Source organism: Actinia tenebrosa, unplaced genomic scaffold (assembly GCF_029948245.1).
Source record: "Actinia tenebrosa isolate PJP-AT-01 unplaced genomic scaffold, QUT_ActTen_1.0 PGA_scaffold1__47_contigs__length_23844297, whole genome shotgun sequence".
Classification (NCBI taxonomy): domain Eukaryota; kingdom Metazoa; phylum Cnidaria; class Anthozoa; order Actiniaria; family Actiniidae; genus Actinia; species Actinia tenebrosa.
The window spans coordinates 18,256,135-18,271,305 of NW_028292578.1; the positions used below are offsets into that span (position 1 = coordinate 18,256,135).

Genomic DNA, 15,171 nt, shown 5'->3' on the forward strand with positions numbered 1-15,171 from the left:
AGATTAATTTGGATCGTTTCCATTTGCATTCTTTCGAGGGAAAACTATGGCTTATGGAATCAGTCTAGTATAGTTTGGGATGATATAATTAATCTGCAATAGGACAACACATGTTTGTCCAATTTGTGAATTCTTGAATTCAAAACATTCCTCTGACTGCCAAATTGGACTCGGCCTCTTCTCATTTTGTCAGTACTCGGAATTTTCTTCATCCAATTATTTCCAAATTGGACAGCATGTAGTCCTGTTACCTATAAATTTTGCACGACATATTGTACCGCATTTTCCGCAAACGACTGAGAAAACGGCGTAGTTTATCTAAAGTCTGGAGAATTAATCATATCTCAAGGAAATTTAGTTAAGTTTTGAATGCATCAACATAACAAAAGCCAGTAGTCTCACTCGCGCCATTGTATCGGTCACTGAAGTAAGTTAAGGAGCCAAGCGCTATAAAAAATCCCTCGTTTCAAGGATTTGTGACTGAAAGTCTTTTATCTACGTAGACGCCTTTGATCATGAAGATATCAGATAAACGAGACTCCTTGTTACGAGACTCCTTGTTACCCCAACATTCTATGTGAACTTTTTATTCTTTTTAATCTTACATATCACTTTCTTTTTCGAAAATTCGTTTTCACAACTAAAAAAAAAAAAAAAATCGTAGCCCGAAGCTGCCTGCATTATACCTACGAATGCTGCGTGCCTCAGTAATTATCTAGTATAATTATTGTTCTTATCAAAATCCAATTGTTTTCTTTCTAGCTTGTTTATCATAGAAACAAAGCCAATAATGAATAAACTAAATGTCTGATTTTCCTCTATACATTCGTTGGGATAATGCAGACTGAAAACAATGGATTTTGATAAGATCAGTAATTATAAGCTTCATAGACGCAGGAGAGTTGGGATTAGTGTGTGTAAAAAAATCCCTGCCGCCCAGGCCGCCTTTCCCATGCCATTCATTGGAGAAGGGAAATAAATAATCAGTAGTAATGGAGGAACGGGGACTCATCATTTAATCATTAGTTTTTAGTCATAATCGGAATAATGCATGTTCTAGCATTCTGTACGAAACGAAAGGTTCGGACTTTTAGGGGACTTCAGAACATCTCTCATTATGACCATAAATTTGATTCACGGCATTATATTTGTTGAGTTCGATATCTTCTAATACGCAATGTTTGCCATCTTTTATACCAAACATCAAAAAAAAATTTTTTTTCTAGTTTTATTCCCACAAACCACACAAGATTGAATTCTGTATGATAGAAAATAGAATCCCTTTTTCTATAAAATTAGGCTTCGTCTGTCATTTCTAAGAGTTCGTCTACAATTGCTTGCTTTTTCTTCATCTTCTTTGGCTCTACAGTAAACAAAGACCAGACAAATTCAGATTTTTAACACTGGAGATCAGATGCCATTATAAATTATCAATCCCATGTAAAACTAAAATAAGCAGCTCACCTCCATGAAAGTGTTCAGCCGTTCGCTTTCTTAAAGTGTCTACATCGTCATCGTCTTCAGCCCATTCAAGAACAAGGCGGCGTCCGTATAAATGAGTACTTGCGGACAAAGACTCGAAAGCACGCTGTCATTAGAGATTCAAAAATATCATTTCTCACTCAAATATCAAAGGCTAAGAATTAGATTTTTCTCGAACAAAATGAATCTTATTTTCCGCGGAGAATTTCAGGTGACAAACTGCCAAAGACTCGTATTTAGTGCAAGTAATTGAGATAATGTTTGTAAGAAATAGTTTCCCCTGGCTTTTATTCTCAGCCCTCTATTTACTATCGTCTTCATTTTCAATTAAACTGACGGCATTTGCAGTGATTTCTTACAGTTTTTTTCCAGCAGAGGACCGAGTTTGTTTATATTTAACATCAGTTTGTGTAATGTGACTCTCTGATGGCATTTCTCCTTAAAATAACTGCGTGACCTTCAAATGGCTTTTTAAAATAAAAAGCAGAGAAGGGCGTACCCAGCCAGCTACACGGAGGGTCAGAAAAAAAACCTCTGCTCGCAGGGTAAGAAGGGCGTAACATCCAATCAAAGTTGTTTCATGCAGGAGCCGCTTTAGTCATCCCCACAGCAACAAAGACCATGGCAGTGACACCCGTTCAGTTTCTCAAAACTGTTTCTATTTTCACTTATTCAAAACCTTCTCTTGAACAAGCTTACGCAACATCCTTACCTTTGCATCTTGTTTTGTCAAGAAGTCAACGAACGCAAATCCTCGATGTGGCCCCGTGCCTGCCATCTTCTTGGGCAAACGAAGGGTTTTTATCTCACCAAATGTACTGTAAACAAAGAAAATCTTAGTACGAAAATAATAATGATGATGATGATGATGACGATGATGATGATGAGCAATGATGAATAACGAAAATACTAGGACACAGCGCAGTCACGGTGACAGCATCCGTTAAGGGCCTGTGTAAGCCGAAACATCGTCTTGTGCAATCCTGTTTTTTATTTGTATTTCAAATCAACCACAACAACTTTAATTAGATTACGTTCTGTGGAGCATTTTGCCGGTTAAACTATGGCAGACAAGGTTTTACCAGAGCATACACTGGATGTAACGGAGGGAATTATTTACCTGAATAGTTCGCGTAATTCTTTCGTAGTTGCCTCAAATGGCACGTTTCGTACTAAAATCTTCGAGCTCTTCTGTTTGCTGGTGGTATTACGCTGTCGCTTGGTGCCTTTTTCGCTGGACTTTTTATGAGAGATCTTGAGCTCCAAAGCATGGTTTTCTACCATGCAGTTCTGATGGAACACACAAAAACACAAAAACCAGGAAATCAATACTCCAAATTAATCGATGATCTTTTGCTATAAATTAGCAATTAAAATCAGGCTAAAACAATCGAGTCTCTCAAAAAGGTTTAGCGCATGAGCATCCAGTCGTCGTAGCTTATTCTTAGACTGATTGAATAAATACTATAATTGAACAATAGGAAGCCATTTCGATGCTAAGGTATATTGCTTTTATTACTGTCTATGTGCTGTCAGTAACTGCTCCGTTTGGTAAAAACATCAATGAGCCAAGCAACAGAATAGCGCAGCGCGCTGATTCTAAAATAGCTTAAAGATTAGGACAAACATTGCATTCTGTTTAACCGCTACGAGGATTATACGAACCGATTTTATTATTTTTACTTAAAGTTACAATAATAACCCATGTAAACTAAGATCAACTGCGATCGGCTGTGAAAATTATCTGCTGAAAGTAAACTTGTAAGTTTGTTTCTCCGAATTTCGCCTTTGTTTTCGTTTTTATGACGTCACGGCTGCGCTGCGCTATTCAAAATTACCTGTAATTCTTTCATTGCTTTGAGCGCGGAAGATTTCTTCTTGAACTCAACAAAACCATATCCCATAGATAAGAGTTCACCTGAAATAATAAAATAAAAACATAAAAAATAAACAAAACCCAAGAATAAAACAGAATTCTGGGAATCTCAAATGGAATGCTAACTAATGACAACAATAAAATGGCTTTCCACAACCATAAAATGGCTTCCCACAACCATGAAATGGGTTTCCACACTGAATGGGTTACCACACTGAAATGGCTTTTCACAACACTAAAATGGTTTTTTACAATACTGAAATGGGTTTCCAGGATGAGATGGGTAAACACACAACCAAAATGGGTTTCCATGATACTAAAATGGATTTCCACTACCCTTACATTGCTTGTCCCAAAAGAAAAAAGATCATGTGTTCATTATACAATCTCAGTGCTAGTTAGATATGGCTTTCCACATGATTGAAAGCTTCTCTATATTTCTACACACCTTAACAACAAGGTTTACTGCGAACATTTACCTTGATTCTTGGAGTCTTTTTTCTTTGCGATGGTGACACTCTTCACAGCACCAACGTGCAAAAATTTCTGTGATTTTTGAAAAGATTTCTTCAGTATTCATATTTGGACCAAAGATTCAACTATTTTTGAAATACATTAATAGTACAAAAATAAATGAAATAGGCCGTTATATTATTTCTTTTACAAGCCGATAAATTTAAACTTAAATTTGTATATATACACAGAATCGAAACATGGCAATAAATTTGAATAACTATTGTTCTGGACTGACTAGACTCTCAGACATGTGAACACAAGGCTAATCAGTCCAGAACAATAGTTATTCAACTTGGTCTTTATGTTTCAATTCAGTGAATGTACATGTAGCTTAGGAGCCTACTAAAGAACAATCAGATATTCTCAGGGTTCTCATTTTACCTCCTTCACAGTTTCCTCTGTAGTCTCAAAATTTAAATTTTTGACAAATAAAATTTTGCCTTCTGAATCTTCACTCTCACTTTCTTCACCTAAATCAGATAACATTAAAATATGAATTATATAGTAAAAGATACTAAAATTATTGTTAAAATCCTAAATTTTTGATAAAAGACTTAGTACCTGAAATATCTTCTTGTTTTGTTTCTTTGTCTTGGTCTGCATCCTACAGAAACAGAAAACAGATAAAGTCTGATTGATAAAGTATTACCAGCCAAAAACAACACTAAATTAATTGTATTATCCTTATGATCATTCATCATCATCATCAACTCCACCATCATGATCGACCACCACCAAAATCAGTATCATCATTGTCATCACTATCAATGATCATCCTTATCATAGCCACAATCATATTAAGAGAGAGCAAATATGAAACTGTGTGAAGGGCTGAAGCACAAAACGTCTATATCATTAAAACGGACACTTACATATACAAAAGTTCAGGTTTCAATATAGCCACAATCATTTGCATTTCTATCATCACATCACAACCATTACCACCAATGCATTTCAAAAAAGACTAAATCAATATCATCATCTTTCAACACCACATTCATCACCACCACTAATGCACTTCAAATAAAATTCAATTAAGTTTGCAGCTCACATACCTTCATTTCCACTTCAGTGGCTTTTGTCTCAGAACTCTCAACAAAAACATCAATTGGAGCCCATTCAAGATAAAGTAATGAGTTCTTGAACTAGAAGAAGGAAAGAAACAATAAAGAACTGACTTTTGCAAGTTTATTGGTAAGCATCTGAATGCACCAACCAAAATAATTTTTTTCTTCTTTTTTACCATTCTGGAAAAAACTTCCAATGTTATTATGTTGGTAACAATAAAACAATCTATGGACATCTAAGTCAGGGAACATCTAATTCAAAGATTCAGTGAAATTTACCTTTGTGTATGCAAGCTTTTGAAAAGCTTTTCTGGCTACGCTTGGTTCATTAAATTCTATGAGAGCAGTAATCCCCGATGGAGGAAGAACGACCCTGCCAAGCTGCCCAAAAGGTGAGAAGAGTGTAGTCAGCTCCTCAGACCTTGTGCCATATGGTAGATTCTTTGCTATTACTACAGTTTTACTTCTGCTGGAAACAGGCTGGAAAAATATTCTAAATAAGTACAATCATGTATTTGGTGTTTTTCATGCTTGGTAAGTCATAAGAATGTAAATCATGTTTCAATCTTTGAGCTATTCTTTGTTGGAAAAAAAATCAGAACTAAATGAAATTACATAGTGTTATTCCTAGCTAACTATTTAGAAAATTAATTAATGTTCTAAATAGTTAGCTAGGAATAACACTAATGCAGAGATTATGCATTTTTATGCAAAATATATCTCATTAATGCATTTTTACAATTCTAATGTGTCCCAGGACTCCTTTTATTTGTGTTCTCACAAGAGCTTCCTAAAAATTGATCAGGACATCAACTGGGACTTCAGTTTGAAAAGTTGCATCATCAATTTTTTTTCCTCACCTGCCCAAAAACATCCAGTTTTACACCATGATCAATCAGAAATTTTCTTGTATCGGCAACAACTTGCGTTTCTCCAAGAGCCATCCTGACTGCAAGACTGTTTGAGGATTCGGCATCTAAAATCCCTCTCTTTGTTGTGTTGTATTTATCAGCCATGGCATCAGCAACAGCATTAACACCAAGGAACAAAGTGTTCCAATTGTGGTCACTACTGCTTTGGGACTTTTTCTTGGCTTCATTTTTCTTCTTATAAGTTGTGTCTCCTGTAATAAAGAAATGATTTGTGAGTTTTGAACCAAAAAAGTATGAAAAATAGTTTTTACAAGCATCTCTTAATCCACTGAAATGTAATTGGAATGTGTAGTTCCAGAAATTTTCTTCAGACCCCTTACCCCCAGAAATTCCAATTTTCTTCCATACAAACTCTGTAATTTTGTTCTTTATCTGAACCCCCCTACCCCTCAGAATTTCCAAATTCCTCTGTGAGATGGGTTGGGGGAGGGATGGATAATTTCTGGCACTATGCAATTTAGAAGTTATGGAAAAACATTTAAAATGAATTAAGAAAATAAAATAGAATTTGGAGTAGCATCTTCACAGTGTGGCTGTTTTTCAATAGAATCCAATTGGATTTTAGAAGTTGATTTTTTCAGAGGGAGGAAAACTGGAGAACCCTGAGAAAAATCATGAAGAAATTTGGTATCTTAAAGTAAAAGTACAATAGAGCAGTTTTCACATGAGTGGGAAATGATACAACAAATTTGTAGCCATACTGTTGTCATTCCTTTGTTACTGTTTCTGTAACACACAAGTTTGTTAGCTCTGTGCTCAACTCCCTAGCCTCTACCCTTCCACCTGTCTGGCTTGGGTGACCTTACTAAGAGGCAAAGCCAATGGGTAGTAAGTAAGGAAGTACTGTTGCATTACTGTATCTAACTGTAACTGTAACTAGAAGCTATTTTGGTGTTACACCATATTGAACCATGTATACACTGTAAGTGGGTACTGTATGTTTCCCAATCATATGAAAACCACTCTATTCTAAATAAAGGCAATTCTTATCAATGTAGCATACCAGCCAGCTCATTTTCTGTCTTCTTAGCTTTGGAAGGCAAGATATGTAACAGTCGTCCTTGAAATACTTTTCCGTCAAGTTCATTAAATGCTTTCACGGCATGTTCAGGCATCAAGAATGTCACGTATCCTATGCCGATGGTCTTGTTTGTTTGTTTGTCCAGAGGAAGGTTCACTTCAGACAGAGGGCCATGTTTTTCAAACAGTTTTTGGATGTCATCCTCGGTGCAGGTGTAAGACAAGTTACGAAGAAATAACCTTCCAGACTGTATGGGTAGGAATAAAAAATGGGAGTGAAAGGGTGTTAAAAATAACTTGTACGTTTGCCATGTTGTTCATTGGTATTCCTCACATTTATTCTTATGGAGGGAGAAAAATTCTGAACATTTCAAGATATAAGCATGGCTGGTTAACAAAATACAACAACATCTCTATCTACTTTACCAGAGGAGGCCTAGTTCACTGAGACGTATAAAAAGGGATTAATAGTTTATAGTCAAGAGGCATTTAATTAACTGGGACTAATCACAACGATGTAAACAAATGTAAGCCAATCATACCTAAGCCAATCAAAAATACCTGTGAGCAATGAAACCTAGATCTGATTATGTATATGTAACGAACAACTTACATGTTATCAGACAACAACCATGGGAATGAATTAACATTGTAATTGGCTGAGGTCAATGTGCTATTGAGTCTCTCCTTATTAGCTACGATTTTCCCTTTACTTAACAATTATTTGCCAAAGGTGAAGTGAATATCAGGAAATATTTACCGAGACGCAAATCTTCAAGCGGCGAGGTAAATATTCCCTGATATTCACTGAGGCTGAGGTAAATAATTGTTTTAGTTTAAATACACAGGTGATTCTTTCAAAAAAGAAAAAAAAGAAGATAAAAAACATATTTTTCCTGGTAACAGCAACAAAGCAGCTGGCTGCCATTTTGGATTATCGCTGGTGGTGATTATCGTGTGATAGTGTGAGTTTTTCGACCAATCAGTGCACAAGATTTTCAATAATCAACTGTGTATTTTTACTAAATAAAATTAATGTGAGTAGTTAACCTTGTAAAAGCATTTCCAGTTAGTGTGTCCATATTGTAAAACTTGCTGAATACATGAGGCACAACTACATTTTGTTTTTCCATGAATCACTATTCATACCTCTCCAATGCCTTCATCCTCATCGTTATCATCATTTCCTTTCTCCTTCAATTTCTTTATCCATGGTTTCTCATTCTCCTCCCCTGTTCTTGCATCTTGCCTATTATCATGGCTGTCATCTCTAAACAGCTCTATATATCTTCCTTGTAAATAATCTTTATCTCTTTTTAATGCTTTTTCTAAGTCATCTTTATTCTTGAAGTCAACAAATGCCCGTCCTGAACGTTGCCCCTTTTTGTTATTAACGAATCTAATGCTAACACATTCTATGGGAGAAAAGAATTCCATAATCTGTTTTTCTTTTAACTTAAATGGTAAGCCTCTCATCTTTAACGTCCATGAACTCTGAGATTGTTGCTTTTCTTGGGTTTGTGGCTTTGATGGAGTGGATTTGTCTTTGCTAGTTTTTTTGGCACTGGAATTATTTTCATCACTACCATCATCACTGTCATCATCATCACCTGAATCTCTTGGGTCACTGTCTGGGTTGTCAGAGGGTTCACTTTCTTTAGATTGGGCAACTATTTTAGATCTCAGGTAGTCCATATCCGATAAATTTGTAGCAGATGCCAAAGTTTCGTTTCCAGTTTCATTCTCTTCTTCATTTTCACTGTCATCTATATATAAACATGAATAAACATGAATAATAAGTTTATTATTCCTTCTGGAATGATTATTGTTATTGATTGGGGATTAATTTATGATAAAATAAAAACTTGCCTGATGAGTCGTCATTATTGTTGTCATCTTCAGAAGGAAAAACTGATGCTTTCTAGAAGTCAAAAAGAAGAAACCTTACTCCAATACAAAATAGCGTCCAATTATAAAGAAAAACAAAAACATCCTTGTTTTTGAAGGTAGCAACTAATAGCCAGTAGCTAAAAGACCCTCATTCCATCAAATCAGCCAATCACTCACAAGATTTATCAGTGGACCACAGTTAGAGAAATGGAAATACTTTGCTTGACGTCCGCCAAAACCCTATTTTGTCGTGACTACACAATTTAATGTACAGGTGTGTTTGGGAATCACTTCAAAAACCAACCATGCCCTATTTCTATTGTTTGATATCAGGTTTGGATTTCAATGGAAAACCTGTCCTGGGACCAGGAACAGGTTTCCCATCAAAACTCAAACCCTCAACCCTTCATCAAACATTGAAAATAGGGCTTGGTTGGATTTGCATTGAAATATGCAAAACCTTGCTCTAGCGTTTTAACCTTTATGTAAATATCAGATACTTCACTTACTAATAAAATATCCTGTTGTATCCCACAACTTTAACCAACTACTCACCCTGTTCTTAGTGCTCTTGTTTTCATGGTCTTGAGTGTCCATGTCTGATGCTGTCTTGCCACTTATATCATTGCTCCACAATAACTTGGTACTACGATTCTGATGTGCAGTCAAAAACTCCTGAAACTCAGTATTTTCTTCAATTTCATCCAATTCTTTAATTAATCCTTTTGACTTTGATTTTCTATCTTTTCTTTTAGCCGTTTTGTCATCATTTTTACTGTCACTCTCAGAAGACTTCGACTCTATACCTTGTTTTCTTTCGTTTGAGTTTGATATTCTTTTCTGATATGCAGAGCTTCCTTCTGAATATTTACTCCACGGACGTGAGGATTTCTCACCGAGATCTGTGGCAATCTCAATTTGAATCTTTGAAGTATCAATAAACGAATTATTGAAGAATTTCATGGCATTTTCTGCTTGTTCTTCAGTTTTAAACCCCACAAACCCAAACCTACGAAATACGCCATCTTTAGTTTTACAGAGTCTTAGATCTGTGATTTCTCCTTTTGACGCGAAGAGAGTCCGAAATTTCTCTTCTTTGATGTTCTTGGGAAGGTTTTTCACGATTATCCTAGACATTTTGTTTAAGATCTGGATAAAAACGTATAAAAATAAAACAATTTACTTTTTGTACCTCGTGGCCACCATCTTGTTTTGTAACGCCATGTGACTACACAGGTATCCCATATAGTACATCTCAATAATCTAAGGGGGTCGAGAATGTAGTTAGTATCGTGTCAGGATATATCTACCAGCGATATTTCAGTTCCAGAATTATTGTCACAAGATTTCGAAATTTCTATTATCTAAATGAATCGCTTTTGATCTTTCGAACGAAAATGGTACTGTGCTACAAAAATTCCTGTGCAACACGAAGGGCTTGGGTTGGGCTGCCTTTGGTGTAAACAGTAGAGCTGGACTGGAGAAATATGTAAAAATTCTTTGAAAGTCGCGCGGAAGGTTTGAAAATATGAAAAGAAAAAGAGGGGAAATCGAGGGTTCTGAGAATTACGATGAACCAGCAAGGACCATTAAAAGATTTTTTACGGCTCCTACATCAGGTGAGCTAGGCACAATCACTTTTACAGTATTGTCCTCATCAGCATGAGGGGATTCGATACAGGTGAGAGGGGAAGCTTCAGGGAGTTCATTCCAAGACCTATACTCCCTAAATACGACTGTGAATCCCCTAAATACGACTGTGAACCCCCTAATTAGGTCATCTTGATTGTTTCACACCCCCCCCCCCCCCCAAATAAAAAGTATTAACCCTCTAAGTAGATCACTTTATTTGGGTGTTTTTGATTGCTAATCTCTGTTGGTCTTTTTATTTGGTTAGCTTATCTAGCTTCGGTCCTTTTTGGGTTAGTAGTACTGTATATACAAAATGAACAGTCAAAGTTTTATATTAGCAGTTCAACCCCCTAACTCAAAATCTGCCCCAGTTATATGTTGTTTTCCCCCCAGAGCATACCAAGTCAAACAAAGACTCAAAACAAGTGTCAACACCCAAATCATTATCAAAATGGAAATGGAACAAAACACTGTTATATTATGACGATGATGTCAAACCATCAGACAAGATCGCAGCATTTGACTTTGATAACACATTGGTAAAAACATCCTTGTATAAACACGGTGTAGATGCTTGGTCAATCTTGTATCCAAACTGTTTGGAAAAATTATCAACATTACACAAAGATGGTTTTAAGCTTGTGATATTCACCAATCAAGCTGGGATTGGTAGAGCAAAGACTGCAAGAGAAAAGATTATTGCAGAGAAAAAAGGAAGACTTTTGGGTTTTGCAAAAAAGGTAATACTACCTACATGTTAAGCAAGTTAAACACACTGCCAGTATTAAAGTGGTTTTTCGTATGAGTGAAAATTGATATCACAAATCTGTTGCTGTATCAAGTCTTACCCTCACTATACACTATGTCTTGTGTGATTGGTGAGAATTACTTGGAGACAATGAATGGTAAGCCATGTCCGACTCATATAAAACCTTTTTTAGCTTATGACCTGGGTCCTAGTTCCGGCAGACTTGGTGTCGTATGTGAGTAGAGTCGTTTGTTGTTCTCTCCTGTGCTTCGAGGGTTTTCTGGGTTCTCCGGTTTTCCTCCCTCGTCCAGAATCAACTTAAAATTCCAATTGGAATTTCAGTGGATGAAAAGCCACTCTATGGAATTTATTTATCCCTATCTCCTCCTCAGTTTAAAACTACTGCAGCACCATGAGAAGGATAGAGGAATATAGGAGAGCACCTCCATCCTCCCCTTTCCAAACTCTCCTTGCCAAATAACTTGGCTATCATAGGTGTAAGTCAAGAGATCCACTACTAGAGTCCCTCTACCTTGAAAGATATTGTAACCACTTCATATTCGGTTTTCTAGGCTGGTTTACCATTTCAGATATTTGTCTCTACTCAAAAGGATAATTATTACAAACCCAACCCAGGGATGTGGAACTTCATGAGTACAGAAATGAATGGAGGAAAAGATATTGATAAAGATCTCAGTTTCTTTGTTGGAGATGCAGCAGGAAGGAAGAAGGACCATAGTGATGCAGACAAAAAATTTGCTGAAAATTGTGGACTGATTTTCTACACTGAGGATGAATTTTTCAGCTTAAAAAAGTGATGTGCCAGGTTGTTAACAAACAAAGTACTTATCAATGGCTTCTTTTTTATTTATTGATATTCGTATATAATACCACTGCTCAAAAAGAATTAATGAAAAATAACTCGCATACTACTCTTCCCAGTAGACCATTACACCCCCCACGTTTTCAAAAATTGTTGATAAAAATTGATAGCATGATCTCATTTTGTGTACCATGTGATGAGCTTTTGGATGTACCACGTGATCAAAATTTGTTGGCGTAAACCAATTTTGATCACATGGTACATCCAAAAGCTCATCACATGGTACACAAAATGCGATCACGCGATCACTTTTTTCCAGCTGCTGGAGGGTTTAAAAGCTCCTCTGGATAGGTTGAAAAATGTAAGGTGTAACGGTCTACTGGGAAGAGTAGTATTTCATGAAAGTGGCTTGATACCATATTTCCCATTACAATAATTAATTTTAGTTTGAATAATAATTCTGAATTTTTTTATTTGGTATATAATGTCAATATCAGCTTCTTGACTTGTTTGGTTTTGAAGCTTTCTTGGTACTCATTATCTTGACAATTTGGTTTGACTCGTCAATCATTTCATCCTTATGCATCACTCTCTTCTTGCCAGTATTATCGAGACACTCTGCTCTGACATATTCTCCAGCAAGTAAACAAGCTGGAGGATGACAAAGTACATTAAACAGTTTACCAACTGTAGTGTTCTTTTTCAATACAACACAGTCTCTAAGGACTGAGAGGTGTTTGCTGGGTTGACTACTGATTGATTCCAAGGAGTCTAGTGACTGCACTGGAAATGCAAAGTTGGGTGGCCTTAAAAGAACTGCTGTGGAAACTGCTTTAAGAACTCCAGTGCTTCCGAATGGCTCTAATACTGCTTTCATTATTCCTTGTGCAGTCTCTAACTCAGTATGTAGTGTCACTTCAGAAATATCAAGTACTGAATGCTTAATCTCTTTAGGTTTATCAACTCCATTCCAAGCTGAAAATTTTGAGCCCCCACCATGGTATTCAATTAATCCATTTTTTTTAAGTTTCTGCAAAAAGCATTCACTTTTTGCACTTACAGGGACCATGGCCATGTCCTTGAACTTCTCCTGAAATGTCTCAATATTTTTCTGTGAATCAGGACGGTCTATTTTATTTAACGCCAACAGAATTGGGAACCTCACTTTGAGAAATTCACTAACTAAGTTGTGGACCAACTTTTCAGAATCTTTCTGGTTTAGAGAGAAAAATGATTTCATTTTCTTCTCTGTTATCCCTTGAGAGGTAAAAAGACCCTTTATGAGATGTTTTGAGGCATGGTAGCCAGTGAACATGTTAAAAAGCTTGGTTGGCTTCTTGCAGATCATGTCCCACTTGCTGATTATATTGGAGAAAATCCACTGATGTAACTCTTGGTAAAGCCATTCTACATCTAGAGTTGGGTCATAACCTAGATAAAATAATTTTAATGTCAGGTATGGTCATAGAATAAAAGGGAAGTGACAGGAGGATGTTGCTTGGTTGTCATAGTATCATGGTTAGGGAGCAGGGGAGGTGTTGGGGGATGACATGTGACTTGGTTGCCATGGTGACATGGTTAGAGTTTGGTCATAAACAGCAGAGGAGATGACCAGTGGCTTGGTTACCCTGGTTTGGTGAATAGATTAGCAGGCTAGTGGGAGGCACAGAAGGGATGGCCAGTGGTTTAGTCAAGCATTGCAACAATTGCAGTGTCCTACACCCTTCACTTTCTGATCATCAACATGTACCTGTGGTCTCTTTTCCATTTTCATCTGTCTCTCCTGACACATCAATTACATGTATGAGTACATCGGCATCCAGAAGATCATTCAAGAACTTATTTCCTTTGCCTCTCCCCTCACATGCACCCGGAACCAGCCCAGCTACATCTTTTAGCAGAACTGGTACATAACGATTACCAGCTGCATCATGTCCAAATGCTGCTTGGCACTTGTTGGTAAAAGAAGAGCATGGGCAAGGTATAGAATAGAACCCTTTTTCAATGTTTGGCTCTATTGTTGTGAAAGGATGGGCAGCAATCTTAGCAGAGTTTTGTTGCGTTGCTGCATTAAAGAAAGTAGACTTTCCAGCAGATGGCTTTCCTGAAAAAAGTATCAAATATTTGAGTTTAGCTTGGGCATGTTTTTTTCTTTCAATATTTAGACCAAGTGGTCTATTGCCACTTAGACAAGCTATATTCTTGGGATGCATGTTATCAAGGGCGGATCCAGGGGGAGGGTCGGGGGGGTCGCGACCCCCCTGTCATTCCTGAGGTCAAATGGGCTTCCTGTGGTAAAAATGCGACTGGGATTCCTTTGCCCACAAAATTTACTCCTGAGACCCCCCTTCAAAAAAACCCTGGATCTGCCCTTGGTTATATATGACATAAGATCATTGCCATGTTGGTTGACGATAGCAAGCATCCCTCATTAGCATCTCTTGTTGGATCAACCAACATGGGGGCTGTTCTTTTTTGTTTAATTATATCTCAAGTGATTTTGAGTGATGTGGTTGCACTCCAAGTCAGAAAATCATACCAATGAGCCCAATGACATAATCCCATCGGCCTCCAGTTTTACTATCTGTATAACTGATATTCCTTGAGTCTGCAAGCTCTTCTTCATCTGATGATGCCTCAGCTTCAACCAAATCTGTTTTCGTTGACTGATTTTTAATATCTATGATTTTATTCTTGTTTTGATTGATCCATTCTTTGGCCTCGTTGACCAATGTGAATACCATAGCCATTCCAATATATTCTTGAGTACATTCTTGAAGATGCCTTAGAAGTTCACCAACAATTTCCGTTGGGAGTACATTAGAGCGATTTGGTATCTCAATAAAAGGAACTTCTTCGGGATATTTATCGGGAAAAGTTATTTTCAACTGAACACAACCGGAAGGAAGGTCCAGTTCATCAAGGCGAATCATAAAACTTGGAGGACAAGTGTTCAGCTCCGCAAATTCATCTGGAAATATCGCTTTTAAAGACTCAATCTCTTCCCTTTGCTCTTCGAAGTAATCCATACCAGAAGCTCGAATTATGATTTTATAAGTCCCAAAAATCAATGTAAAGAGAGAATCAAAGAGAGATGATTCACAAACATTCTTACGTGTCATCCGCCATCTTGGATAAGCATGAGAAAGCACTTTTGATTGGTTGGTTCTTAACCAACCACGATC

The 15,171-nt window shown here is 36.9% G+C and overlaps 3 protein-coding genes across 3 annotated transcripts; 1 reads left to right on the forward strand and 2 right to left on the reverse strand.

Annotated features, from left to right (window-relative positions):
• Positions 1 to 990: 990 nt before the first annotated feature.
• LOC116307253 (putative RNA-binding protein 19) lies at positions 991 to 9,991 on the reverse strand. Its single transcript, XM_031717417.2, has 15 exons — positions 9,339 to 9,991; positions 8,763 to 8,814; positions 8,043 to 8,659; positions 6,877 to 7,141; positions 5,802 to 6,064; positions 5,221 to 5,421; positions 4,930 to 5,019; positions 4,436 to 4,478; positions 4,256 to 4,344; positions 3,838 to 3,904; positions 3,321 to 3,400; positions 2,603 to 2,772; positions 2,195 to 2,300; positions 1,465 to 1,588; positions 991 to 1,363 (listed from the first exon to the last, which is right to left on the reverse strand). The coding sequence occupies exons 1-15, from the start codon at positions 9,918 to 9,920 to the stop codon at positions 1,296 to 1,298; spliced, it is 2,817 nt and encodes a 938-aa protein (XP_031573277.2). The 5' UTR covers positions 9,921 to 9,991; the 3' UTR covers positions 991 to 1,295.
• Positions 9,992 to 10,295: 304 nt separating this feature from the next.
• Positions 10,296 to 12,026, forward strand: LOC116307246 (uncharacterized). Its single transcript, XM_031717410.2, has 3 exons — positions 10,296 to 10,402; positions 10,809 to 11,155; positions 11,736 to 12,026. The coding sequence occupies exons 1-3, from the start codon at positions 10,312 to 10,314 to the stop codon at positions 11,979 to 11,981; spliced, it is 684 nt and encodes a 227-aa protein (XP_031573270.2). The 5' UTR covers positions 10,296 to 10,311; the 3' UTR covers positions 11,982 to 12,026.
• LOC116307248 (uncharacterized) lies at positions 12,010 to 15,120 on the reverse strand. Its single transcript, XM_089033083.1, has 3 exons — positions 14,526 to 15,120; positions 13,737 to 14,090; positions 12,010 to 13,417 (listed from the first exon to the last, which is right to left on the reverse strand). The coding sequence occupies exons 1-3, from the start codon at positions 15,106 to 15,108 to the stop codon at positions 12,480 to 12,482; spliced, it is 1,875 nt and encodes a 624-aa protein (XP_088889209.1). The 5' UTR covers positions 15,109 to 15,120; the 3' UTR covers positions 12,010 to 12,479.
• Between the last annotated feature and the right edge of the window lie 51 nt (positions 15,121 to 15,171).

What these genes read in the sequence shown, in the direction of transcription:
- LOC116307253 (XM_031717417.2), bottom strand. Translation starts at nt 9,920, where the DNA reads ATGTCTAGGATAATCGTGAAAAACCTTCCCAAGAACATCAAAGAAGAG. An exon ending in CCACTGAAGTGGAAATGAAG is followed by an intron (nt 4,479 to 4,929) that starts GTATGTGAGCTG and finishes CTGTTTCTGTAG; the next exon opens with GATGCAGACCAAGACAAAGA. An exon ending in CAGAGGAAACTGTGAAGGAG is followed by an intron (nt 3,905 to 4,255) that starts GTAAAATGAGAA and finishes CAAAAATCACAG; the next exon opens with AAATTTTTGCACGTTGGTGC.
- LOC116307246 (XM_031717410.2), top strand. Translation starts at nt 10,312, where the DNA reads ATGAAAAGAAAAAGAGGGGAAATCGAGGGTTCTGAGAATTACGATGAA. An exon ending in TTTTACGGCTCCTACATCAG is followed by an intron (nt 10,403 to 10,808) that starts GTGAGCTAGGCA and finishes TTTTCCCCCCAG; the next exon opens with AGCATACCAAGTCAAACAAA. An exon ending in TTTTGGGTTTTGCAAAAAAG is followed by an intron (nt 11,156 to 11,735) that starts GTAATACTACCT and finishes TCGGTTTTCTAG; the next exon opens with GCTGGTTTACCATTTCAGAT.
- LOC116307248 (XM_089033083.1), bottom strand. Translation starts at nt 15,108, where the DNA reads ATGACACGTAAGAATGTTTGTGAATCATCTCTCTTTGATTCTCTCTTT. An exon ending in TTATGTCATTGGGCTCATTG is followed by an intron (nt 14,091 to 14,525) that starts GTATGATTTTCT and finishes TACTTTTTTCAG; the next exon opens with GAAAGCCATCTGCTGGAAAG. An exon ending in AAATGGAAAAGAGACCACAG is followed by an intron (nt 13,418 to 13,736) that starts GTACATGTTGAT and finishes TATTTTATCTAG; the next exon opens with GTTATGACCCAACTCTAGAT.